The following is a 26,632-nucleotide window of genomic DNA, read 5'->3' on the forward strand; positions in this document are numbered from 1 at the left end:
AAAGAAAACAGCTTTCATCACATCCTCTCTCTCTTTCATTTGTCCCCAGGTTAAAGTGGATCATGGATCTCCATAAATCTGTTTAGTTGAAAAGATGCAAAATGTGTTTCTTAAAAGCCTGGGAATGTTGTAAACATTTTACGAGAGAGCTCATCTGAGTCATACAACATTAAAATTACTTTCAGTAATAATTGTTGCCATTAAGTCATTATGACTGCGTGAAAGTTAGTCAATATAATAAAACATTTTCATGTTGCTGTTTACATAATAGCAACAGGGTTTTTTTCCTCCTCATGCATTTAATTTCTTTTTTTTTTTAAGAGTGAGCACTTATAGTGCATTTCCATGAACAGTGGTTTGTAAAAGATATCAAAGCTTTTGAACTTCTTTCCATTTTAGTAGAGCTACAAACGTCAATGTATTTAATTGGGATTTTATGTAACACACCAACACAAAATAGTGCATCATTGTGAAGTGGAAGGAAAACCAATAATGGCTTCAGTAATTTTCACGAACACATTGCTTGTTAGTCCTGGTGAGTTAACACATTGTATAACCAATTTTGGTGCAGTCAGATCTGTAGGCTTTTGTTGAAAGAAATCTTTATTTGTCACTGCAATTTTACATTCCAGCTAAATTTGGCTTCTGCGTTTAACCTATCCCTTAGGGAGCAGTGGGCATCTTTACAGCACCTGGGAAACAATCTGGGTCTAAGGGTCCTTCTCAGGGACCCATAGGGGAAGTCTGGGGGTTTGAACCAGGTACTTGCAGCCTTCTCTGAAAGCAAGCGCCCTGCGCTGTTTGGCCACCTCTTCCCTGTTTAGCTCTAGAGAGTAAATGTTAGCCCCAGTCTCAAGTCTTCTGCACCCTCTCTCAGGATTTCTACCCGTATTGTTCTTTGTTCAGCTTCATTTATCTTTTCATCAACTCTGACCAGCTATCCGAGCAGAAGAAAAGCATCCCCACTGCATGGAGCTGCCACCAACATTTAAATAAAAGTAAAAATAAATAAATAACCAAAACAGTTCAATAAAGTTCAAGGCATATTAATTGCTTTGCATGGGACTGTATTGCCAGTTACTGATGGAAAAAAAGGGGAATTGAAATATAACCGTGTGATTTACAGCCGCTTTTCTAAAAAAAAAAAAAACAGAACAGAACAGAAAAAAAAACAACAAAAAACAGCGGCTTATCTAAATAAAGGAACATTCTGTATTTTCTGTATTGGGTTGCTTTTAGGAACGCTAGATTATAGGTTGCAAAGGGAGGCTTGTGTAGAATATACAGATTTTCCACTGCAGCCCCCCTGAAATTAAGCTTAGACTGTTGGCAATTACCAGAAGCACAGCTTTAATTACAGCCAACTATCACTCTAAGCGATGAGCGGGTCGGAGAATGCGGCTTTCAGAGGCTATTCCTGCATTGTTGTTACACTTACAGCTGCACACCTCTGCCTCGGTGATCCAGTTTCTCTGGATCAGGCGTCTGTTTTAGTGTAAAGTGCAGTTTGCCCACACATCTAGCATCTGACAAGAACATGTGGGTGAGAGAAAACCCATTCACGTCATGATGGGGCACCGGACAAAGGACTGGTATGTGAGTGATGCCATGGGCCTCACTCTTCATCATTGTGTGGCTTTTGCAGCGACAACCCTCTGTTTTATTCCAATGCAAATAGAAAAAAAAATCACACAGACAGAAACTTGGTCACTTTGTTTGAGTTGTGACTAACAACCTTTGCTGCTCTATGTGACCCGCATGCTGTACTGCCGAGCAGGATTAGTGGCTCGCTGAGGCAACTTCAGGTTCAGCCCAGGGATTCGGTGTCATGACGGTGGTTTATTACTGCATCTATGCTGGTTCACTTGTTCCGGATGCAGGTTGAGTTCAAGGCGCTGCCGATTGGTTTGTGGGGGAAAGAGGGTCCCATCAAAGTCTTTCCTCACAAAAAAAAAAAATCTCATTTTTTTTCTCCTTGATTTTATGAAATTAAAATTTGATAGTTAGATGATGTTATTTTGTATAAAGATCTTTTTTTTTACTTGTTGGTTAATTTTATCAGTCTTGGACTTCATTACAAAAATATACATATATTTACAATATAAAGCGAATTAATAAAACAGTAAATAAATAAATAAAATCACTAATAATAATTTTGACAATAGTGATATTGTTTAAACATTAACATTTTGTACCCTTAATGCATCGAAAACAGCTTATACCGTAAGGGAAGCCAGCTGATTTGCTTGAATTTTTATTTTTTTATTTTTTTTATTTTGGATGATTATTTTCTGAACAATGACAGAATCAGCCTTTTGTGGTTTTATATGCCACAAAAATGCACAGATTGAAAATTGCACTAACAGAATATATAACTGCAATTGTACGTGATATACCTATGTGTAGTTTGGCAGGATAACCGAAGTCTAAATTAATTATTAGTTTATGAAATTGTGCTCCGTGATGCTCTCAGCATAATTTTTATGTCTTATCTACAATGAGTGGCAGTTCTCTTTTTTTCATGGCACTTTTTTTTTATTTTGTTAAAAGTTTTTTTTTTTGTTTAAATGTACATTTTTTATACCATATTTTTTCTTTAAAACTAGTTTTACTTTTAAGTGAATGAGTGTAAACAATCACCAGTGCTGTTTTTGATCTTAGGGTCAAGTCTTGAAATTGTTGCCGTCAGTGTCGTGGTTCTTAGAGTTTTTTTAAACAAATTTTTTACCTCAACTTAGCGTGACTCATGATGGCACAATATTTTTTTTTTACACCAAAATGAAAATCGATACTCTCCATACATGTTACCCAGAAGAGCAGTGACACATCGGGATCAAGTTTAGCTGGTCTTTGAAGAAGCTGAAAAGCGCCTCTTCACTCACCGCTACCTGGCAGTAACGGATCTCTCACTTTAACTTCGACACCTCCTTAAGTTCCATTTGGAGCCATTAATTTTTAACTAAATCTAGATAGTGTGTCAGAGCTTTGTCACATGGGTTTGATCCTGTCACTCCTAAAAAGGCGGTATTAATTACACACTGTAAAGGTGCATTGTTTGTAGATTCTCCTCCTTTTAGAGCTCCGGTTATGAGGGGACGGTGACAAAGCATGCAGAAAAAAGGTCTGCTGCGTCCTCTGGCAATAAAAAGATTAAACAAGCACACAAATGCATTCATTGATGATCATTAAGTACCTCATTTTTGTCCTCATGAGACTGGAGACATGGATATGCCTGGATATCTTGTGACTCAGTCATCTCCAGCGAAAGTCTGTCAAAAACAAATACCAGAAAGATGTGTGTGTGTGTGTGTGTGTGTGTGTTATGTTTAATGGGTCCTCGATCTCAATTGGCTCACCTTAGCGATTCGAGGCATTTGGCGCTCAGCGTGTTTGAAACCCCAGGAGTTCTGTTAATACCAAGTACAATTTCTATTCAGCTTGAAAAACTGCACACACACACACACATTTACACACAGACACACCAATGGGCCAAAGGAAGCAGGTCCTGGGCCAAAGTGGGTTTAGTGTTTAAAATTGGACCAACAAGCGCCCTAGAACAAACCAAACATGACCAGACCAAAGCAGAGGGCTGCTGGCAGGCTGTGTACGTGTAAGATTTGAAGCATAGCTCTCTTATGACGTGCTACGGCTTAAGATTACTCAATGCTTTTTAGATGCACACAGGTGGTCCGGTGTGGCAGCTGCTCCAGCTAGGCGCATTTTATTAACTTGGAATTGAAAAACTCAACTGTGCTTTAATGTGACTCAATATTGTCAAGACACTTGAGACAAGGACATTTATGTGAGAAAAATTTAAGCAGTAATTTGTGAGGAGTGATCTCTGGAAAATACAAAAGATGGAGGGTTACCTGCATTTGATGAAAGTTTTAGGTAAAACTAAAACAAAGCAAAGTCCTATTGAACCTATTTAATTCTAATAAACAGTGAATACTACAGTTTTGTCAGAACAAAGAATCAAACAATAAAAGTAAATTATGTCAACATGCATCAACAACTAAGAGGAATAATTTATTCAAATTGTTCTCAATACTCAGACAAAACACGCAAAAAATAGTGTCTAGAATAGTAATTAAAATGCACTAAAAGAACAATTTAATACATCATTTATTTTATTGGCTTTACTAATGAACAGGCGGAATAATATTAATGTAAAATATTTATGTTTGAACACGTTTAAAACTTGTATTACTGTCCCAGCAGCACAGATAGGATTTTGATGTTGTTTTTTTTGTTTGTTGCTTTTTTCGCATTCAGAAACCATCAGTAATAATCCTACTGGCAAGATACTGAACGTTTAAGCTGCCTTTGAGAAAGGGGCAGGAGCATCTAGCTATTGCACATTGTTTTCAACTATTTACATTAAATTCCAAACAAATCCAGTGGCCATTAAAGAATTTGTCTGAACAGAGTTGATCAAATCTTCTCATCTAAGTCTCACACTAATAAATTAACTTTACTTTCCAATTATTTGTAACTTCAAGTCTTACAAATTCAAGTCAGTACAGATTTACCAAATTATGTTTTATCATCAATTATATTAATTAAGGTGGTAATAGCTGATTTATTTTAAGAGGGCATCTAGAGTCAAAACAGAACCGCTTCAGAATCCTTTAACCTGAAATGAAATCCTTTCTGTGCCTTCTTCTCCAAAGTTTCCTCCACTGAACTGTGGAGAACAGAATGAACCTGTGTGTCTGCTGGGGAGTGGTTTCAGAAGACCGAGTCATACGGTGAAACCACACGGATAAATCACCAGGACCAACCCCTCTAACCTCTTCATGGTGTGTACTTAACCACCCACTTCTAAACACCCCTGCCTCTCCTCTCTGTGTCTCTGCTCCATCCATGGCCTGAGTCCAGAGTTCCTTTACCTCCCTCTCGGACCTAGACTGGCGTTTCTTCATAATGGACTAACCTCTAATGTTTGTCATACTTCGCCTCCAGCAGTCTCCCACTGTAAGAAGTGGTTAGCAGGTTCTGCTAGCCGAACCATGTCTAATGTGCCTAAATGACCCTTGACGACCACAGCGACCTGTTAATGATGGGACCATCCTGTGGCTGTGGCCACTGAGGACTGGTCAGTTTCTGGTCAGGCAATAATGTCCGTGTTGGGCTCCAGAAACAACTGGAAACTGAGACGAAGACTGCACAGCGATACTTCTCACAAGCTGCGTCAGCTTCTGATTGGCTGCTCATTAAAAGCAAAAGAATTTTAATCTTTGGCAAAGTGAGCCGAGGAGGCATAATTTAAATTGGAAAAGTAATGTAAAGACAACCAAAATGCCTTTGCATTTTATGTAAATAACATAAAACTTGTAAAATGATGTAACAGGCCCTTGTCTATTTCTACGTCCAGGGTTGTCACTGTGTGGTGCAGGTTCCACTGTTGGTACTCATGCTGCCTTTGGAGGTATTCAGAAGAAATTTAGGTACAATTATTTGCTAGATTAATTTTGAAAATAACTGAGTTACAGCTAAAACGCGCTGTCAGCCAAAAAGATGAATTGTCGTAGCACGTTGATCGTTGCTTCATCAGAACCTGCACAGAAAGAGAACTCCTGCTATGACCTAAAGCAGAGGACATTGAAGCAGGAAGTTATTTGGCTTCTCATTCAGCTCTGAAGTAGGAATCTGGATCTAGGTTCGGCATCAGACTCTACGGTTTTTCAGTTCCAAGTTCTAAAACTAAGGGGATTTGCTTGATGCTCAGTGACGAAGCTAACTGCTGTCAACAATACAGTTTAATATTGATCTGTTGTTGTTTTTTACTTTTAAACACAACCTATATGTTCTCTAAAGACGATTGTACAAAATACAAGTTTGTCAAAGATTTGATGAAACAAATACAGGGGTAAGAAGCAAAATAAACATGTTTATTTATTGCTGCTATCACTGAATTTTATATTGGTATAATTTCAACCTTATTTCATGAGAGGACTCCCTTAGATTAAAAATATGTTCTACAACGTTATACTGGCCATTAAAGCAAGGTCAGGGTCAGGGTATATAAGAAACCTCCAACCTTCCACTTTAGACTCCTAACTAACTTTTCCAACTTGAAAAATGGAAATCTTAACTTCTGAGTACAAATGGATCACATGGATCATGTAATGTTAATAGATAAAAACAGCGTTTTTCTTTTTTCCCCCCACCAAGATATATTGTACTGCAGTTTTAAAATGTCAGTCAGTATGGTGGTGCTTGAAAAACTTTTTTTCTTAAGTTTAAAAACCTAATGCAGTTATCTTGGAGTCTCATGTGATCTGTGATAGAAGTGTTTTTTTGAAGCTTCCAAATGCTCATTGCTTCATAATGCAACCTACATAGGCACTACTGTTATAAATGTATGTAAGCAAACCAAACCAAACAAAAAAACGCTCATATGAAGCACAATATATCAAAAACAGGCAGGCATTGATTATCATGACCACGGCGGTTGATTGTGATGTTCATGCTGAGGCAGATGACCTTAGTTTCTGGAGGTTTCTGGCTATGAAAATAAGAGCTGCTCCTTTTTACTGTGAATATGTGCTTGCTCCGAATGGACGCATGCAAGAAGTTAAGACTAGATGCAGTCTGCTGGTTTCACTAGTGGTTAAATTTTTTTACATTGACGTTTTCAGAGAGTATTTTGTTTTGATAGGGTCGAAATAAATCTTGTAAAAAATGTTTTGGATCTCATTCAAATTGCATTGTACTGGAATCAATTTAGCAATGAATACAATTTTCTATAGTTGGATCTGAATTGGACCTGTTTATCCTTTAAAGTGCCCTGAAATGATACTTTTTGGGTCGCTGTTGTGTAAACACAACTGATCACATATAATACCATGAGTTGAATTGGGTGAAACTGAGCTGAACTCAAAGTGAACTGAACTGAATGGAATTCCCCCAACATTGGATTGATAAACTAATATTAACTGAACTGAACTGGACATAAAGGAAGTGAACTGAAGTTAATTTAACAGACATAAATTGAAGAAAACTGAGATGATTTGAACTGAACATGATAAAATTGTATGAAATCGATTTTGAATTGTACTGTTATGTCCTGGTCTAAATTAAACTAAACCGAGTTTAAATTAACTGAACTCAAATGAATGAACTTGAATTGATTTGATTTAACGGAGCTTTTTTAAACTGAAATGTAGTGTGCTGAACCTAGTTGACTTCACTTGACTTGAATTTAACTGAACTGAACTAAATTCAGCTTAGATTGACTTGAACTGACTCAAACTGTAATACATTAAACTGAGATGAACTGAACTGAATAAAGCGGAACCGAACTGACTTAACGTGAATTAAACTAAACCGAGATAGAGGACAAGTTAATGTATATCACACTATTCATCCACAAGACAATCCACATAGCTTCACAGGAAAACACAGGGAAGATAATAAAATAATAAAAAAAAAATTTGAGATTTGCGTAAAAGGAGATCCTAATGTATCAAACACTTAACAGCAATGCATAAAAAGGAAGGAATGTTGAAAGAAAAATTCCTCTTCAAATCTCACACTTCAACCCCTCCTTAGTGATTGGGCAAACAGGTATTTAGACAGATTATTTGATGGTAACGTTTTGGAGGTTTTCGTGATAGAATTGGGCGCTGCTTCAAATTTGTCTAGGCTTCTGCCATGGTATGGTTTATTATTTTCCTGTTTTGGCCAAGAACAAAATAAATATGTTGTTAAAAAACAACATATTTATACATCTTAGAAGAAAAGGTTGCCACTGAGCAGTAAAGTCTACTTTTACTGCAAAGGTGGCATTGGAATTACAGAGGGGTTGATAAGCATAAAGCGAATTAAGAATAAATAAAATGTGTCCCAGTAAAGTTTTAAGATAAAACAAAGTGAAAATGAATGAAAATATCCACACCCTCCGGTTAGTTTCAGAACAGTTTGAATGGTTAATCTCACGATCCTGTTGCTATTGTTCGGTGCCAAAGCTGCTCCGCTCTGGCCATGTGTTCAAACAGACACCCACAACTCGCAGTGATATCACTACTACACACACTGGCAGCAGTGCTCACGATTTCTTTGCAACTGGATCTGCGTTGATGTAAGTACTTTTTTATGTGGCATGAAAGCCTGTCATCATACGACATATATGAAAACAATAACACCACGTTGGAGGAGTGTGTGGGGGGGGGGGGGGGGTGTATCGTTCGTTTAGTCCACGTCAGGTCTCACCTGGATTTTGTTTACAGTAAACTCTATTTTGTGTGTGTGTGTGTGTGTGTGTGTGTGTGTGTGTTATTGTTAATCATTCACTGCATTACTTCAGGGTGAAGGGATTTGTTTTTTAATGTTCCCGCTTGTCCATGTCTGTCATCAAGCACAAAACACACCAAGACAGACAGAGGGCCGGCTACCTGGACGGTGAGCCGTGCGGACAGCGTGAGAGGGCTGTGTTTTTCCGGAGGGACAGAAGCAGTGACACAGCGTTTAGACAGAGCGAAAAAGAGAGCAATCGTGATCAGGTACTCTTAGTCACGAAGCACACTCTTTTGTTGAGTTCTGAGTGTGTGTTAGGTAAACACACACTGGGATGTGTTAGAAGGATAGCTTTTGCTGTCCGTACAACATAGTTTGGATTAATGAATGCTCTGTATGCATATATGTGAGAGTGGCCCTGCTCAATATTCAGATCCTGAGAGGACATGAGCCTGAGGAGGTTACCATTCACCCTTGGTCAAATCCTGGGAGTTTCTTTGTTTTTCCGTCTGGGTCACTGAGATCTCCCTGTTTGTGTTTTATAACAACCGTGTTGGCAACCAGGCTTTTGCTCTAAAATCTGGAGCAGCTTACGGCAGTATGAGCAGAAGTGTTGATGTAGGCACCCATGCCTACAGAGGTCTTTTTCTTATCAATCGTCGGCATAAATGTCACTTTTACTTGGGACTTTTAAGGATTTTACCCAAATGTTTTTTTTCCCAATACAGCCTTTTTGTCAGTGTTACAAACTCTTGTTATCTTCTCCTTCACATGACTGTTTACTGCAGCTGATTTCTATTTCCTACAATGTAAAGGTCAGGAGACTAGACAATACTCAGAACAATGGAAAAGTTTGTTTTCTAAAAACAAACGTTTCCGTGGGAGGGACCTCAGTAATTTTATATTTCTTTGCAAGTTATCATAAATGTTGTAATATCTGCAAAAGAAATCCTGAATTTAAGCCTCACACGAGTTGGTTAGGATGATCAGGAACAATTCAAGAACCACCTGCTCAAGGAAGCAGTTGGACAACCATCTTCACTGCCCATAGCAGTGGGTTCTACGTTGCCGTGAACTGAGCGAGTGATGACCTAGAAAGAAGCTCCTGCTACCAAACTGAGATCCGAATATTGCAGCAGCCTACATTTACAAGCTAAAATGCCTTCCAAAAAAGGGTTTCATATTCAGTGGAGACAAAGATTGAGGTTTTTGGCCACAATGGTCGTTTGGAGGAGTTGAGATTTGCCTTTCAAACTTAAAAACACCTGTTCTAATGAGATAGTGATCCAAGCCCTCATCTAAAAGAGTTTTGAAAAACAGTCTGACATTAAGCTTCTGTTCAAAATTTTTGTATTTTGCTGAAAAGCCACGTGTGTCCCAGAAAACCAACTAGTTTTCATAAACTCTATGAAGTCTGCCAAACACTCAGCCAGAATTATGTCAGAGGCTTGTTGATGGCTACAAAAAAGGCAAGTGGTCGAAGATTAGAGAATATCCACAAGCAATTCATACTTCCTTAGATACAAACCCAGTAAGTGTTTTTAAAATCCTTTAAATCATAATTTGCACCATCATCCCCCTCCAGGCGTTTGAAATAATCGATTAGAGGCCCGAGAATTAACATGATATTCCTGCCCATGCTGAGTGTATGAAAACTGATGCGTGGATGTTGGATCATGCATGCTTTGAGAACCATACATATTTAAAGCAGAAGCATATTTCCGTAAGGTGACTTAGCAGTTTTCTGTTGCCTAACTGTCCTCCCACGCTCCATCCTGTCCTGTCCTGCCTTGCCCCATGCTGGTTCGGAAGTTCCAGCCCCGCCCAGGTTTTGCCAGAGTGCTTTGGTGCCGCATTGTGTAATGCCAAACGGCCTGTGTGCGTCACTGGGAGCACCCTTCCTACACGCACGTACATGAGTGTAAACACATGGAAGAAACAGTACAAAGTGTCTTCTTACACCAGCCCACGCCACAGACTTGCCTTTATTTACAGGGATCATGCTACAGAATAGTTTGATCGTCTCCGTGTTGTTTTGTATCCGTTTACACATTTGTTCAGAATGTAAGTCGTGCATGTTCAGAGAAGTTGTCTCACATGACTCTTCCTTTCACATTGGCTCCTGTTTATTGTAAAACTCAATCAGACATTAAGCTCTCAGACAAGATGTTATCGTCATCCTTGCTGTGAAAATGAGTCAGCTTTGAATGACCGTGAAAACCTAATGTTTAAAGGGGTGTTGTTCCTTTTCAGGGAGCCTGCTATGCTAGCTGAATTACAGGACGTGAAATAACATTCCAAGAAATGATTTATGTTTTCGTCCACTACTTAGAAGGCAGTTACTGCGATCGTGGAGTTTTTTTTCTACTTCATCTATAGGGGAAACTAAACAACTTTTCTAGTTTTATGGAGCTGAAACAGTAACAGCTTGCAGCGTCATTGAAAAGAGATTTGGCATTGTAAAATCAAACTTTGAAAAATCACTTGCGATGACATAAAAAAAGAGATATGGTATTGAGAGATTAGACATTGACAAGTCAAACATTGTTAGAAAGTAAAAACTTATGATGACATTCTAATTTTATGCTGCATCTTTTTTTCAATGAAAGATATTTTCATTGTCACTGCAGAGCTCCTTCAGCTACGATGTCACTACAAGCTGGCACTGTTTTGCCATCGGGGGCGGGGCTAGATTCAGGGCCCCTTCGTGGGCCTTCCGTTTATCCGCTACTCATCATCTACCTGCAGTGAACTTATGGAAAGCTCCAGTCAAGTACCGCTGCTCGACCACAAGAAAGGGTATTATTTTCATTAATATTATCTTTGTTAGCTTATACAGCTAATGATTGTAGTGACATGGAGCTGAACCAGTGAAAATCCAAAAAAGATTAAAAAATAAAACAACTGGACTTCTATTCTAAGCTCCAACGAGGCAGCTTGGAACTCTACACTACTCCCGACTTTTTGAACTGAGAAAGCTTCCTGGATGGGAAGCGAAACATCTTCAGCTTCAGAATAGAAGTCCAGTTGTTTTATTTTTTTAACCTTTTTTGGATTGATCATGCCCTCAATGACTGAGAAGCTTCACCAACATAAACCAGTGACAGTTGGTAGATGATGAGGAGTACCGTAAACACAAATCAGCACATTTTAGGTCAATGGGATTTAAGTCCAGACTTTGACTAGGCCAGTCGTAAACCTTCATTTAGTTCTAGTTCAGCCTGATAGATGGCATTGGTTTTGTTTCTCATCAAATTTGCATCCCCATTAAAACTGAATAAATCTATAAGTGGGCAAGTACTTTTTCACCGCATTGTATATAGTACCAAATTGCAACAGCGACCATTTCAAGACACTTTACAAACAGACCCAGTGGATTTTCAGCTAAATGGAACCCAGATCGGCCCAGATTAAATTCAGATCCATCTGATTCATTCCAATTTAAACAACTGTGTTGTGCCAGTTCGCCCTTAACATCAACTAGTTCTACATTCAGTTCAGCCAGGTTAAAGTAAATTCATTCATATTCATGGTTCACCCCTAGACATTTTGAAACTCCAACATGAACTAGTTGTCATTCATTTTAATTTTTGTCTGGAATGCCGTTTTGAAAAAATACCAATAAGTCATGACTTAATTTACAAATTGGCATATGAATTATGCCATTGAGCAGCAGCCGTTTTATTCTCTCCTGTTGCCTTTGCCCACATAAACTCCATTTTATTATGACTGAATTACCAACCCAGCTGCTCTTATTCACATATTTTAACATTTTTAGTGGAGAAAACAAAACAAATATGAAAGTTTGACTGCCAAACTGTCCATCTAGTAATTGGTCTCTGGTTAGTAACTGTGGTTACATTTAATCCTCTTATTACTGTTGAATTGGCAGGAGTTGTTGTTGTTGTCCTTTAAACTGCCATTGCACACTTGAAAACACAGTAATAGTGAATAGCTGACAGATACTGAAAGTTTATGATGTCTTAGGGGCAGAAGGGGCAGAACACTCACTCGCTGCACTTTTTAAATAGCCGTACAGCCAGAAAATGAAAGCAATTAAAAAATCCCAATGGCATATATATAATAGTGGTCATTGATAAATTCCTGACTAAGAACAGTAGCCGACAGTATCTCTAATTATGTAAATTATATGTTTTGAATCTGTTAGTCTTTCAGCGTTGGTGCTTGTGTCCTGTCCTTTATTTCACACTTATGCATGTTTCCCATTCAGCAATTTCATTTATATGAAAAGATCAAACACACACACACACACACACACACACACACACACACACACACACACACACACACACACACACACACACACACACACACACACACACACACACAAGTTAGAATCGAACCACTAATAGTTTATTTTCATCAATTAACAAGATGCAGCCAATGAACAGAAGTTAGATCTAAATCAAATCAGTATTTGCTGTGAAGACCCTTTGCCTCCCAGACAGCATCCATTCTGATACACTTGCACACAATTTTTGATGGAACTGGGCTGGTGGGTTGTTCCAAATATCTTGGAAAACGAACCACAGCTCTTCTGTGTCCTCAAATTCTTCTGACTCTTCATTTTTTGATGGAACTGGCTGGTGGGTTGTTCCAAATATCTTGGAAAACGAACCACAGCTCTTCTGTGTCCTCAAATTCTTCTGACTCTTCATGTGATATTAACATCAAATATTGATGTGATATTTTCTAATTTGATGAAAATAAGCAAAAATTGCTTTCATTTAAAATCATTCTTAGTTTACATAATTTTTCTGTTGCCAATCTCCAGTGGTCATCCTGCAGCCCAACTAGCACTATTGCCACTTGCACTGTAACACAGGTTAAGAACAATGGCTTTATTTTCTGGCCCACATATAACTGTCACTTTGTTAGAAGTCAATATTTGACTCACTACTGCTACTTTCCACTTACGCTAATATTAGAGGGGTCTTCCACTGACTCAGAATATCAACAGGTGGCTTCACGCCTACTCTGTGTTCTTAATATTGCTCGCTTGTTCTTTGTTTGAGCTAGCTGTCATCTTCTCCCTCTTTGTCACTGTCTGTGTTTTTGATCTGTTTTCTGTTATTCAGGGGCCCCACATTGCATCAGTGACTCTGGCAGCCTATGAATGTGGTTCGGTGGATTTCCCTGAGCCTCCCTATCCGGACCAAATTGTCTGTCCCCAGCAGGAAACACCAACATCCGGTTCTGATGCTGAGCTGGTGGGAGCGGGGGTAGTGGGGGCAGACGAAATGGTGGGGCCAGTGGCCCTCCAGGGAGGCATCTCCCTCTGGACCATCATCTCAAAAGTTCGCCTGGAAGCTTGTATGTGGGTGAGTCTTATTAGGATAGTGCTGGCTGTGGGTGAATCTTTTATCAGCTCTGTAGCGGCGGAGTCCCTTTTACAGTGATTGTAACCAGCTTTCACTGGTCCTCAGAGTGTATTTTACTGTAACGGCAGTGCCTTCCAAAAAGTACTCATAAGCCTTTAACTTTTATTGTGTTCCAACTACAAACTCCAGTGCATTTATTGGGATTTTATAATCCAGACCAACATAAGTAGTGCAAGAACAATAATGGGTGGTTTTCTACACTCCTCCACTCAAAGGTTGTGACGTTAATTTTTGTCACTTGAGGGTGTCTTTTCTAAGCAAATACAGTTGCAGAACTTGGGTTATCCCCGCTTTTGACTTGTACATGCAAAAAGTGAAATCTTCTTCTTGAAATTATTCAGTCTGACCAGTTTTCCTGTCCCTGCCAAAGAAAGGCCTCCCCACAGGATGATGCTGCCACCACCACCACCGTTGTCATTGAGGATGGTGTGTTTAGGATCATGAGAACAGACCTGTGAACCTGTTTGTTCACTAATGTTCTCCAACAAACATCTGAGGCCTCCACAGTCCTGCAATATTTATACTTAGGTTAAATACATTTGGTTGCATTGCAATTCTTTTAGGGGTTTCAGAGTGAAGGGGACTGCATCCGAAAGAATTCTTACTTGTAAAAATTGTTAAAAACTGTCTTAATTTCCTTCACAGATTTGCCCAGGTCTGTGTTATTCTGATTTTTGTTACACTTGAGAAAATAGTCAAAAGGTTAGGACGCATGGATTCTTTTGCAAGGCATTGTCGGTTTCCTGTAGGATGATACATTATCCTTAACATAACTTACTGAAAGAAAATAAAATGACTGATAGCTTTTAGGGGAAAAAACAAGAACGGTGAGAAATTCATACCATGGTTTGTTTTTACACAGAAGTCCGAGATGCACAAACAGTGTCCAAAATGAGCTTCCTGATTCACCGGCCAAGTTGGCCGGTAGATGTAAAACTCAACCGGCCAGGCATATCTTTTACCGGCCAAAATATTAATCCTCACCAGCCCTCTCAATTTTTGCCAAAAATTAAGAGTGAGATTATGTTAATTTTGGGGGGCATGGCTGACTGTACCCTGGAAGAGAAATCTTTGTTTCCTACCTTTGATAGGAAAATATTAAGTATATAATAAAAGGCACAATATGAATTATCAGATTCACATCCAGGCAATAAAAAAACACTACAGATTATCATTATCCATGTTGGTCTCATTTGTGATTGAGGCAGAGTTTCATCAAGCCTATGGCCCAACATTTTTCCCTCAGCTGCAACACTTAAAGCACGCAGGGGTTCTCGCTGCGTCTTTACGCTGATCCAGCTGCTGGATAACCAGTGGGGAAGATGCATAAATGAAGACTGTAAAGGGCTTCTTTAGAGGAGAGAGAAGGAAAAATGGGTCTAAGCTAAAGCCCCTGATGTTACAAGTTCCTTAAAATGACCCTTAAAAGTGCGCACCTTAATTGGACATTAAACGTAGTGATTCATGTTTTGAAGGCTGGCCGCTGATAAAAGCACCTGGCTCCGAGGGGGGGGGGGGGGGGGGGGCACGCAGTAAGAGCGGTGAAGCACAGAGACACAGCGCATGTGGTTAAAAAATGCAGAATAAATAAGAAAGAAACTTATAAACAGACTAATTGGCGTTTTAGACTGAATCTGGTTAGCAGAACTGTTTTCTAATCCAGCATGCAGCCATGACTGGTTCTGAATAAAGGCTTCATCTGGGAGCCGCTCTGGCCTCCTTGCCTCCTGCTCCGCAGAAGGCAGAGTTTAGACTGAGCTCTGGATGGACAGAGCTGTGAACGGGTCATCCGCAGCCCAGATGGGTTTTGTTATTTCTATGTTATTTTTAATTTATTTGGTACAAACATTTACTCGCCATGTGGTAGCTGGCTCTCTGAAATTCACTTGCCAAACGGGAAATTTACTCGCATTTGGCGACTGCTGAGTGTTAATTTCGGACCCTGTGCACAAACCTGCTTTACTTCATTTATTTTTTCTTACTTATCTGTTACTATCCACACAAAAATCATTATTTACCATGTTTCAGCCTTGGTGCCCATTTAAAAGCCCTTTTAGCAGCTGCTTTTGCTCTTCTGCTTAAATGTTTGAGCAATGTCATTTTGAACATGCTTCTTCTTTTTTGTGTTTCTCATAATAGGTTAGCAGTACCACAAATTTACATGGGGTGCAATTGCACTCACTAATAGCTCATATTCTTGGAAAACCCCACTTCCCTACTGTGAATTTCCACCAAGCAAACTCAACCAGTTTGGTGGGTGGATATCAAGGAAGATAAAAATGTTTTATGTTTATCAGGCCATTTTTTTGGCAGGGCCTAGACAGAAACCTTTCATCTACTTCACAGGTAAAATATCTAAAAATACACTATTATGCTTTATAATGTCAGAGTTTCTTTTTAAAAAGTCAAAGAGCTGCCCTTTGAGGCTCTGCTGGTTAATCAGTGACTCGCACATTTTTCTGCTGCTGTTACACTCCTAACTCATTCTGCATAAAAAAACAAGAAGACATGTACCAGACAGGTCACAAAGTCAGCCTCTGCTATAGGTTTCTGTTTAGCCTTTCAAGTTCACTTTTTACCGTCAGTTTGATTTTGAGAACTGCGGAGAGTTTAAAAAGCTGAACTTGGTAGATTGTTTTAAAATCATCTGCTTCCCTCTTCCTTCTAATGTGGAAGGTAAAGTGCGGAGGGGGAAATAAACCTCTTTAGTTACTTCTTCATGGCTGGCGCCTTTACGGGAACCGGCCCTTCTGCTCTCTGTTGTAATTGGCCCCCAGGCTTCAATGGAGCTGTAAAATATTAACTACACACACACACACACACACACACACACACACACACACACACGCACACAAGCTTCCGTCTTTCAAAGGATTACCAAACTCTCCGTTTGTTGTTGTGTTTTATGTCACCAAATCCCCCTTTGGATTCACCCCCACCCACGAGGCTTGTCAGCTCCACAGTTGGAGGCACCTGTTGCACGCACAATTTCAAAGCACCCACGCCAATTTACCCCCCCCCCCCCCCCCCCCCCCCCCCAAAAAAAAGAAAATCTGGTGCCAGCTCTCTGTTTATGCTGGTGAGGAGACATGAAACAGCCCTCCTCCTCCTCCTCCTCACAACTGCTCCCAACTTCTTCCCACTTTCTCTTTCCTACTCATTCTTTTCTCTTGAAGTCTCATGACAGTGGATGCCTCAAGAGCGCCACTTCAAACAGCTGCACGGCGCAGGTGGACAAATTTCATCACCCTGCTTCGCAAATAGCCTGAGCTAACAGAGGCCAAGCTTTTGAATAGAGCAGCTGCCAGACAGATTAATGCAGGTCCCCATTATATATATATATATATATATATATATATATATATATATATATATATATATATATATATATATTTCATTAAAGACTGCAGCATTTCGTCGAGAACAGGGTGTCCAGATTAAAGTTGCGGTGTGCCAGATTTTGGGGGAATTGCACCGCCTCCTGACTGATTGTTTGGGCTTGTTGTTGCTGCCATGGTTGCTAACTACCATCTAATTATCTTCTGGCTTAGCCTCTCAGCAACATATAAGTGACGCTCCTGTGATTAGTTAGTTATCCTTCTCTTTGATGCTGATGTGATTTGTGTGTTTTACCAGAACAGCAAATTCTGCATAGTTTTTTGTTAACACCCATAGCTGCGCCTTGTACGAAGCTTGTAACCATACAGAAGCGCTTCCTAATTGGAATTTAATTTAACTGCAGAGCCAAAAATATTCATACCTCATGACCTATTTCAAATGTTGTCAGATTACAACCGCAGCAGTCAATCAATTTTATTGGGGTTTCGTGTGATAGAGCAACACAAAGCAGTGCATAGTTGTCGAGTTGAATAAGCCACAATGTTTGGAACAAAAAATGGAAAAAAGTCTGGAAAAGTTGATGTATTGATGCAAAAATGCATGATATCAACATGGACACTCGGACTGTTAAGTGTTCTTTAGAGAGACAGCCAGGAGAAAGGAACATTCTTCGTGGCAGCTGGTTCTTGTAAATACTACTCTGTAGTGCCAACCTAAAGGTAAAAGTCTAAACAGTTTTTGCGCAGAAAGTCTGGGATCTGCAGAGAGCTCCTTTCTTGACCCTGGAGCTGTACAAATCCTTGATGGAGGGAAGGTCAGCCCTGATGATCTGGTCTGCAGAGCTATTGGTTCATTGTAATTTGCCCTGTTTTGTGGATGAGCCAAACCACACAGTGATGCATGTGCACAAAACAAAATGAATGTTGGCAGTGGAGAATATGACCAGAAGCTCCTGTGGAAAGTTGCACTTCTTGATTTGTTGCAGGAAGTACAGTCTCTGCTGGGCCTTCTTCTGAGGAGTGTCTCTGTGTGTGGTCCATCTCAGGTCCAAAGAGATCTCCGCAGTCTTAAAGTGGTTCTGACCACATCAGTGGACCAACCAAACCGCCTGTTGCCTTCATGCAGACTCATCATTGTCCTTGATCAGACCAGTGACTGTGTTATCATCTGCAAACTTCAGCAGTTTCAGAAATAGGTGCAGTCATTAGTGTACAGAGAAAAGAGGAGAGAGGAGACAACACACCCCTGTGGGGAGCCAGCGATGATGGCTCTTTTGTGGGAAGATGCTCGCCAGCCTCACCTGCTGCTGCAGGCCAGTCAGGAACCTGGTGATCCACTGACAGTTGAAGGCCGGTACTGTGAGCTAGATGAGCTTTTGGTTGAGGAAGTCTGGGTTGATGTTGTTGGAGGGTGGGCTGTAGTCCACAAACAGGATATTGGCGTACATTCCTGGGTGATCATAGTGATGCAGGATGAAGTCTAGTATTGGGCTGGCCACATCATTTTCTCAAAGGTTCTTATGACCACAAACATCAGGGCTGCAGGCTTTTTGTCATTTAACCCCGTAATGGTTTGTTTCTTGAGAACCAGGATGATGGTGGTTCATCTGAAGTAGGAGGGAACCTCACACAGCTCCAGAGACTTGTTGAAGATCTGAGTGAAGACGGGGCCAGTTGGTCAGCCTGGGCTTGGTGGCATAAGGGGGAGATGCTCTCAGGTTCTGGAACTTTCTTGGTCATCCGATGCTGAAGGAGCCTATTTATATCTTCCTCAGTTATCATAAATCCAGGTAGGGGGTCTTAGGGGATCAGGGTGATTGGTGCATTGGGAGCTTTTTCTGAAACGTGGCCAAAAGGAGCCAGTGGAAATGGGGCTTTTGTGTCAGAGTGCTTTTCAAGCTTGCTGTAAAGAGCTGTATAAGAAGCTGATATACAGTATATTACCCCGTTTACACTACCCCTTTTTAACCGTGCCGAGACCAGTCCGAGTTCGGTAACCGAGATAACTATCGAGTGTAAATGGAACGCAAACTGAACTGAACCTAGCCAGACACAACGGACCGCGCTAAATGTAGCCCAGTTCCAGGTGTGGGTTCGGCTCGTTTTTTTTCTGGCCCGGTTCTCTAATAACAAAGAGCACATGAGCAGACCGCGTCATCTCCTTACAGTCAGCTGACATTTCAGACATTCATAAAAATACTAGCTTCCCTACCATGACACACAATTTCCAGTGATGATTCTGCTTAGCAGTGTGATGAACCTCAACGTCTGTCGTTGTTTCCTGCGTCTGTAAATCAATATTAGACGTTCGTTTGTCTTATCCACTTTCCAAAAGCCGACTCTGTCAAATAATTTCACCAAAGGTTGCCGTCTTCGCCTGACTCTCCGCAAACAACGAAATATAACCAAACATAACTGCCTGAATGTTACGGGCGCCGCCATTTTGATTTGCTTGGTCACTCCTTCAATCCCAGAGAGCAGTAGTACCATAGATCGTCACTAGGAGACGAGGAAACCAAGGAACCGAGATAGCGTTATGTGTAAACGGTCGTCAGAACCAAGCTCGGCTTGGTTAACTGATCCAAGCTCGGACTGAGCTCGGCACGGATCGGTTTAACAAGGGTAGTGTAAATGGGGCTAATGATTCATGTCAGCACAATTTCCTTGGCCGTGACCATTGCTTCCATTATTATGGTACGTGGAGTTTTCCGACATATATTTTACACAGTGCTGTTGTCAATGCCGCACCACACCTCCTGTTGTGCTATATTTCCAAAAGGTCACAGCTGTGGTTCAACCTGTGATTTATGCATGACCAAGACTGGTCTTTGCATTGTTGGTGACAATGCTGGAGGTACCCCTAAAGAAAATCCAGTGCACCCAATTAGTTTCAGAAGTCAACTAATAAGGAAACAAGGTCCACCTGTGTCTCTCAATAGAAATTCAGTCATTCTGTGAAGGCATCAAAGGTTTGTTAGAGCACATTAGTGGACAAACATAATAAAGACCGGGGAACATAGAAGACAGGTCAGGGAGGTAGTCGTGGAGGAGTTTAAAGCAGTTTAAATTTCATTTCTTAGAGCCTGCTGTTTTATTTTGTGTATTAAATCTGTTTCCCTGACTGCCTCACTCCTAACTGGCTCTCTTGTTTTGGTGCGTGAACTTGGTAAACCCACCAAATTACTTACTTCCCTCAAATCCCTTCCGTTTTTACTTATTAAGCATTTTTTATTCACACACGCTCCAGCACTTTATGTCTACAAGCTCCATTTGGCAGTTGTACTGTGTGGAGCTAGCGTATGGCTTTTCCCCTGTGTTGGGCCTGTGTGTAATCGATCCACAGTTCTTTGATAATCTGTAGGATTTTCAGTCTTGTAAATCCTTTCTGTTTTGGTTCTGTTAATTGCTTCTGTTACACAATCCCGGCCATCAAGTGAAAGCCTGTTCGGATTGAGGCCATTAATATATTTGCTTTTTTTTTTTTTTTTTACTTGCTAGTCCGTAGGCTAACATATCTGGTGTAGTGACTGCACATTTTCCCAAACTCTCTGTGAAATATTTGGGACGTCTTTTAGTCGAAATGGAAAATGATTGCAGAACCTTTGCACCTTTCTCTACCCTGTTTGGTACTATTTTAAATGCAGCCGGCTTCTCCTGAGCCAGGAGTAAGGTGCATCTTCAATGGGACGTGTGTCACTTGAGATTAGTTGAATACTGTACTTCTGAGCTACTGTGCAAAGAGAACTGCTTCCGAATTCAAGAAGGAGCAGTCAAGTTTTGGTCCTTGAGGGCCAGAGTCCAGTAATATTTGAATGTTTCATTGTGGACTTCTCTTAGCATCTGGAGTTTATAACCCTATCTGGCAGTTTGCTTTTGAAAAACTTTCCTTTCTGCCAAGCATGGGCAGTCCAATTGCAAGTCATGTGTTTAGGTAGCCCTACTACAGAGTAGTGAATAGTTTAACATAGCTGCCAACAAACTGAGTAAAGCACCAGAACTCCTCATTTTTCTGTCATATGAAGGTAGCTGACATCCTGGCTTTCACTTTGGCTTCATTCAACTCTGTCTGTTGAGCTTCCACTTGGCATAGCAGTAGACAAATTACTTGTTGAGCATTTTTACCTCATTTTTTTCTCAAGTTAAATGTTTTTGACGTGAGTCTCTGTTGAGGGGTTATAAGCAGTAAATACACATGTTGCTCTGGTAGATAACTGTCTTGGCTTCATCATTTAATCTAAATTTAGATTAGATTAGAAAACGCTGCCAATTTCAGAAATGTCATACAAAAGCTGTTTTATGAACCTTTCAACTGTCGTCATGTTTGGATTTGCTAGTTTTTGTCTGCAGAAGCTGATGAACATTTACATTAAAGTGGAATAAGGAGGTGGTACTCCACCAGTGATCTTCCTTTTTTGAATGCTGCATGTCTTCCACCTCTCTCTCAACCCTGTTTCCTGTCAGATACAAGGACTAGAGCCAAGAACTTTAAAAAAATATTTGTTTTTCTTTTAAAAATGCTTTTATTCTGTTCTCAGTGTTTCACACAGGACGGTCATTGGTTCTGCACTGCCTCCAATGACAAATGTGCATCTGCTTCTGTGTAAATGACCAAATACAAAGGGAACAACAGATTAAAATGTTTTAAAAATAGTATTTTTATAAACTGCTATAACGTTTTTAAGATGGATATTGTGTGAAGATGATAGAGGTCTGCTTCTACTGTCTACCATTAACTGGTCCTTTAGGACCAACTAATCTAGATCTATGTTAAAGATGCCAAGAAAGTTATCCACTACAGTTTAAATGCTAATTAGCTTTTTTCTAGATCTTAATTTTTTTTTTTAAGTCCTGACCTGTTCTTTTAAGTGTTCTCCAGTGCTAAAGAGAATTCGCTTTTCTGTGCCACAGGGAATAAAAATTAGAATTTTTATTTGACAAAAATATGGTGTTTTTTATTTTATTTTACCCTGATAGGTAAAAACTCCTAACCTGACTCTTGCTAGACGGCTGTAGTTCCCCAGAACGGGGTGGTTAAAAAAAAACTCCCTACAAATAAGAATGCCTCTCTCGCTGAGGCATTTACAAACCTTGGGTTTCTCAGGGTTGCTATTTCTTAGTTAGTCACTTACTGGATCCATACCTGGGTTATTAGAGCACAACTGATTTTCTGTTCACAAAACCTCTTGAATTTAAAGAACAGATGTCCCAACTTCACAGCCAATACTGCACACAAGGTGTTCTCTAACCGTCAGTAGCTTCTTTGTCTCCACAGCAAACTGGTATAAAGATCATTCATCTTCGGTGTCAATGTCATTTGTTCGTGATTTTAAATCTGAATTTAATCAACCTTTTTGTAACAGTAATGATAGTTATTGAATAGATTCTGTTGCATGGCTTATGTTACTTAATGCATTTTATTGTAACCAAATCACTGCTATAAACACAATTTAAAGCATAAAATAACATTTAAATAAAGTCTAGTGACTGTTCTATATGTTTGGAATTACACAGACATATGCAGAGTTGATCAATATTTGGAATTTGATGTGAACCTTTAATGCTGTTTGGAAAAACTTTGTTTTATTGTATTATTATATATTTTTCAGTTTGTATTATATTTTACTGCTGACTAAAACTGCTGCTTTGGGAGAAGGATTTAGTTATTTAATCTTGAAATGAATGACAATTCTTTTGTACGTTTAGTGCTGGAGAAAGGTTTTACTTCCTTATATTTGTAAACCCTTGTAGACCCCGATGACGTAACAACAATCCATTAAAAGCAGGATTGTTTTTCCGTTTCTGTTAACGCATCAATGTGACAGCGTTTTAATTGTGGTCTCCGTGCACAACACACTGGTAGAAACGTTAAAAGCGGTAATTTCCCTGCCAGGCCACTAGTAGGTGGTATGTTCTTTGAAACTCAATAAACATGCACATGTGTAGAAATCTTGCCTGCTTAATCACCACTAAATAAACCGAACGGCAGAGACCGTGATGTTTATATGGACGGATGGGGAAGTTCAACAGTTGCCTCAGGTGACTTTGAACAATAAAACCACCACTGTGTTTTTATTGGTCGGCACTTGTTATGATGTGTGCATGCACATTCAGTTCTACTGATTGCAGGCATAATGCGCGTGTGCCAGGGCTTCCCCGTAAAGGCAGATTTTTCCTCTGTACACAACAACGGAGACCATGATGTTTTCAAAACATCCCAGTCTGGAACCTGTTTTCAAATTGTGACGTTTTCAGAGAAAAAAAAAAAACATGCCGTTGTTGTGTACACGAACAGTGGAACCGCAACGAAACCTTTCTGCTTTAACCGACAAACGTGACAAACTGAGTGGCCTCAGTCTTCCTGGATGACTGGAGTAAATACAAAATGTTCCCAAAGATGATTTAAATTTTCAATGTATAGCAGCTATCCAAACCTGCCTGGCCCTGTGTGAAAACATCTTGTCTGTCTTGGGTTGTGCGGCAAAACAATGATCCAAAGCACACCAGCAATTTTTTGTCTGAATGACTCAAAAAAAAAAAAAAAAAAAAAAAAAACTAAGCGAAAGTTTTTGAGCCGCCTAGTCAAAATCTATTCTTAAATCAACTGGATTGCATTGACACTACCTTAAACAGTGTCTTTGTGATGAAAAGCTCTCAAATGTGGCTGACTTAAAACAATTCTGCAATGAAAAGTGGGCCACATTTCCTCTACAGGGATGTAAAAGACAATTATCCCACTGTTTGATGGCAGCTGTTGCTGCCAAGTGTGCCACAACTGGTTTGTCACATAAAACCAAATTGGGTTGGATAGCTTTTTTTCTTTTACTGCATAACGGTGTGTTTAAAATATTTGTAATTATTTCGGTTATCTTTGATGATAATATTATTTTGATCATAAATGTTTAAATTTAAAAAAGTCACCTGTATCGAGAAAAAGAAATTCGTCACAGCACAGAATGTCATAATTATTTCAAGCTGAAGCACCACATTTGAGCCTTTTTTCTGTGTGTGTGTGTGTGTGTGTGTGTGTGCGTGTGTGTGTGTGTGTGTGTGTGTGTGTGTGTGTGTGTGTGTGTGCTTGTGCGTTGGTTGTGCTTTGTTGAATAGGGCACTGGTACAGCTATAGGGGAGCTCCCTCCTTACTTCATGGCACGGGCAGCCCGACTGTCCGGTGCTGAGCCAGACGATGAAGATTACCAGAGGTTTGAGGAAATGCTGGACCAGACCGACCCAGCCCAGGTGACACTTTGCTCTTTGCACCTTTTTCAGTCCATCCTCTTTCATAGGTGTCATCACTGTACAATCTTAACCCTTTACTTTGTCCTTTGTCTTCCCATATTACTCATAAGTACTCATAAGTTACATCAAACAGGGATTTCTCAAGTTGTTGTAGGGCAAGTCTACCACATGCTTTAAATGTTGGAAAAGCCCCACCTTTATTTCTCAACGAGACAATTGAGCGTCTTGCACAACATTATGACTAAGAGAACATCAGTGATGCACTTGAGTGAAATGCTCTTTCCGTTCCAGGCTTTCATTAAGAAATCCGCTTTAAAACATGTTCAGCATGTCATCCCTCCACATATTTCAGCAGTGTCTAATGGCCTTTTGTAAATATTTATTTCGCTATCCTTCTACTATTATCAATGGTGCGAGAGGAATGAAAGGAAATATGCATGCAGTTGTGAAAAAGCATTTCATCGGACGTGCCTGTTGTGTGTCCAGTCTCAGGAAAGCTTCTCTCCCTCTCCTCATGCGGGTCAAACATCCAGACAGACCAAGAGCAACCAACGATCTGCCTCCATAAATGGCCGAGAACAATTAAGTCGCTGACTCTCGCTGTTCCAGAAAGAACCAAACAGTTACTAATTCATCTGATTAGTTATCACATTTCACTGTACTGTACAGTTTACTGTATCTCACTTTTCAGCACATACACACAGTTTAGATGGGAATTCTTGTTCTTGTAACTGGACGTAATATTAACCTTTTGGATTTCCCCAGCCACTGATAGAGAATCTGATTATGAATCTGTGGAGGGATCTAAACATAAGGGCGATGGCAAGCAGGCGTTTCAACCTCAAAGAGGTGGGGCTCATCACCTATGATAAGCAACCAAAATACCAGCAGAAACATGCAAAAGTTGGTTAGTAATTATAGGAAAGGTTTGATTGCTGCATTGCCAAGTAACATTTGGCCAGTGATTATTGGGAAGAATAAAACCTATTTTTCAGCAATATTGTTTATTTAAATGTAAATAAAAAGAGATAAGGTCTTTTATCAAAAAGTTTTTTGAGGGATGCATGTCTTATTTCCTATCAGAAAAAAAGCTTGTTGGTTTAATATAAATCACTTTAAATCTAAATGTGACAGGGACATGATTCATTTTGCGTTTAATTATAAATTAATACACAAATATTCAGTATATTTCTTGACTAAAATTGATCCTGTGTTCTTGAAACTGTGACCGTTTCTGTGCCGTGACTTCCCCCAAGAATCTGCTCCTATTTATATTACATTTATGGAGTTTCAAGGTGTGAAACTAAAAAAATATATTTATTTAGAAAGTTGGAGAAGGAAAACAAAATGAATAAAACAACTTATTACTGTTCTGAGGACTCTTTTATGGACCATTAGAAAAGTCTGCCAGCATTCATCCATCATGTTGGACGCTGCTGACACCACATGCATGTCATCAACACTTCAGTCACGGATACTAAGATCACAAATGTGACACAATTAAAAGCTGACTGTCACCAATGGATCACAGACTCTGTACTGATCACAATAACAGAATACATACAGTTCTTGTGAGCGGTTACTCTCGTGACCATTACTGTTTTCAATGACTGAATTGAATGATTTGTTTTCCCATATGACGTGCAAAATGCTAACTTAACTCTAGCCAGATGTATTTCGCTCTGCCTAGCTCCACTCACATGATCCATCTGGGACTGATCCATAGGAATTGCCTTTTTTGAAGGCTAGGCCTTATCAAAAATCCTTGCATATGATTGGATAAGCCACTTGTCTGTTATCTTTATCGACGTGCTATTTCAACCACTCACACCGAAGCTAACCCGTGACGTTTTTTTTTTTAAATGTGTTTGCGGCTCTAGTGGCACGCGTTTTATTGACAGTGAGCACACAGGTAGAGGGGGGAAAGACAGGCGGCAAAGCGTCAAGGACTAAAGGCCTCCTAATATGGTTTGTGCTAACCGCTCCGTCACGGCCGCGTCCGCCACGGCCGCGCCCCGGAAAAAATAACAAAAGCCTTCAGAGCCTGATTCCTGATTGGCTGGACAATAAAATTGGTTGGAGAAATCACTCTCTATGGGAGATGTCCCAGATGGATGTGAGTGAAGCTAGGCGGAGCAATATCAATCTGGCTAGAGTCAGGTTAACAAAATACAGCTTACTAAAAATGAAAAATTTAAAATCAAGACTTTAGATTTTCTCTGATTTGGTACCAATTATACCAGCCTGAACTATTTTAAGGTTGAGTTGGAAGAATTTGGGCTTAGTCCACCTTCCTTATTCCATTTTTTGTATATACACCCATTTACAAACATCCATCCATCCCGTCCAATATCTTCTGCTTATCTGAGATCAGGTGGCAGGGACAATAGGTCTTCAGAGATCCCACATCCTCCA

At 39.9% G+C, this 26,632-nt stretch overlaps 1 protein-coding gene across 11 annotated transcripts in view; it reads left to right on the forward strand.

Annotated features, from left to right (window-relative positions):
• The window catches only part of LOC105928119 (vacuole membrane protein 1), an 85,492-nt gene that overhangs the window by 21,837 nt on the left and 37,023 nt on the right, over window positions 1-26,632 (forward strand). For 9 of the 11 annotated variants that reach the window (XM_036143424.1, XM_036143425.1, XM_012865235.3 and 6 more), the window contains 2 exons: window positions 13,341-13,583; window positions 24,086-24,217. In XM_036143424.1, coding sequence (XP_035999317.1) covers window positions 13,341-13,583; window positions 24,086-24,217 — 375 coding nt within the window. The remainder of the gene's footprint in view (window positions 1-13,340; window positions 13,584-24,085; window positions 24,218-26,632) is intronic. The other 2 variants (XM_021317869.2, XM_036143426.1) reach the window with 1 other exon arrangement.

This window comes from Fundulus heteroclitus, chromosome 11, assembly GCF_011125445.2.
Source record: "Fundulus heteroclitus isolate FHET01 chromosome 11, MU-UCD_Fhet_4.1, whole genome shotgun sequence".
NCBI classification, from domain to species: domain Eukaryota; kingdom Metazoa; phylum Chordata; class Actinopteri; order Cyprinodontiformes; family Fundulidae; genus Fundulus; species Fundulus heteroclitus.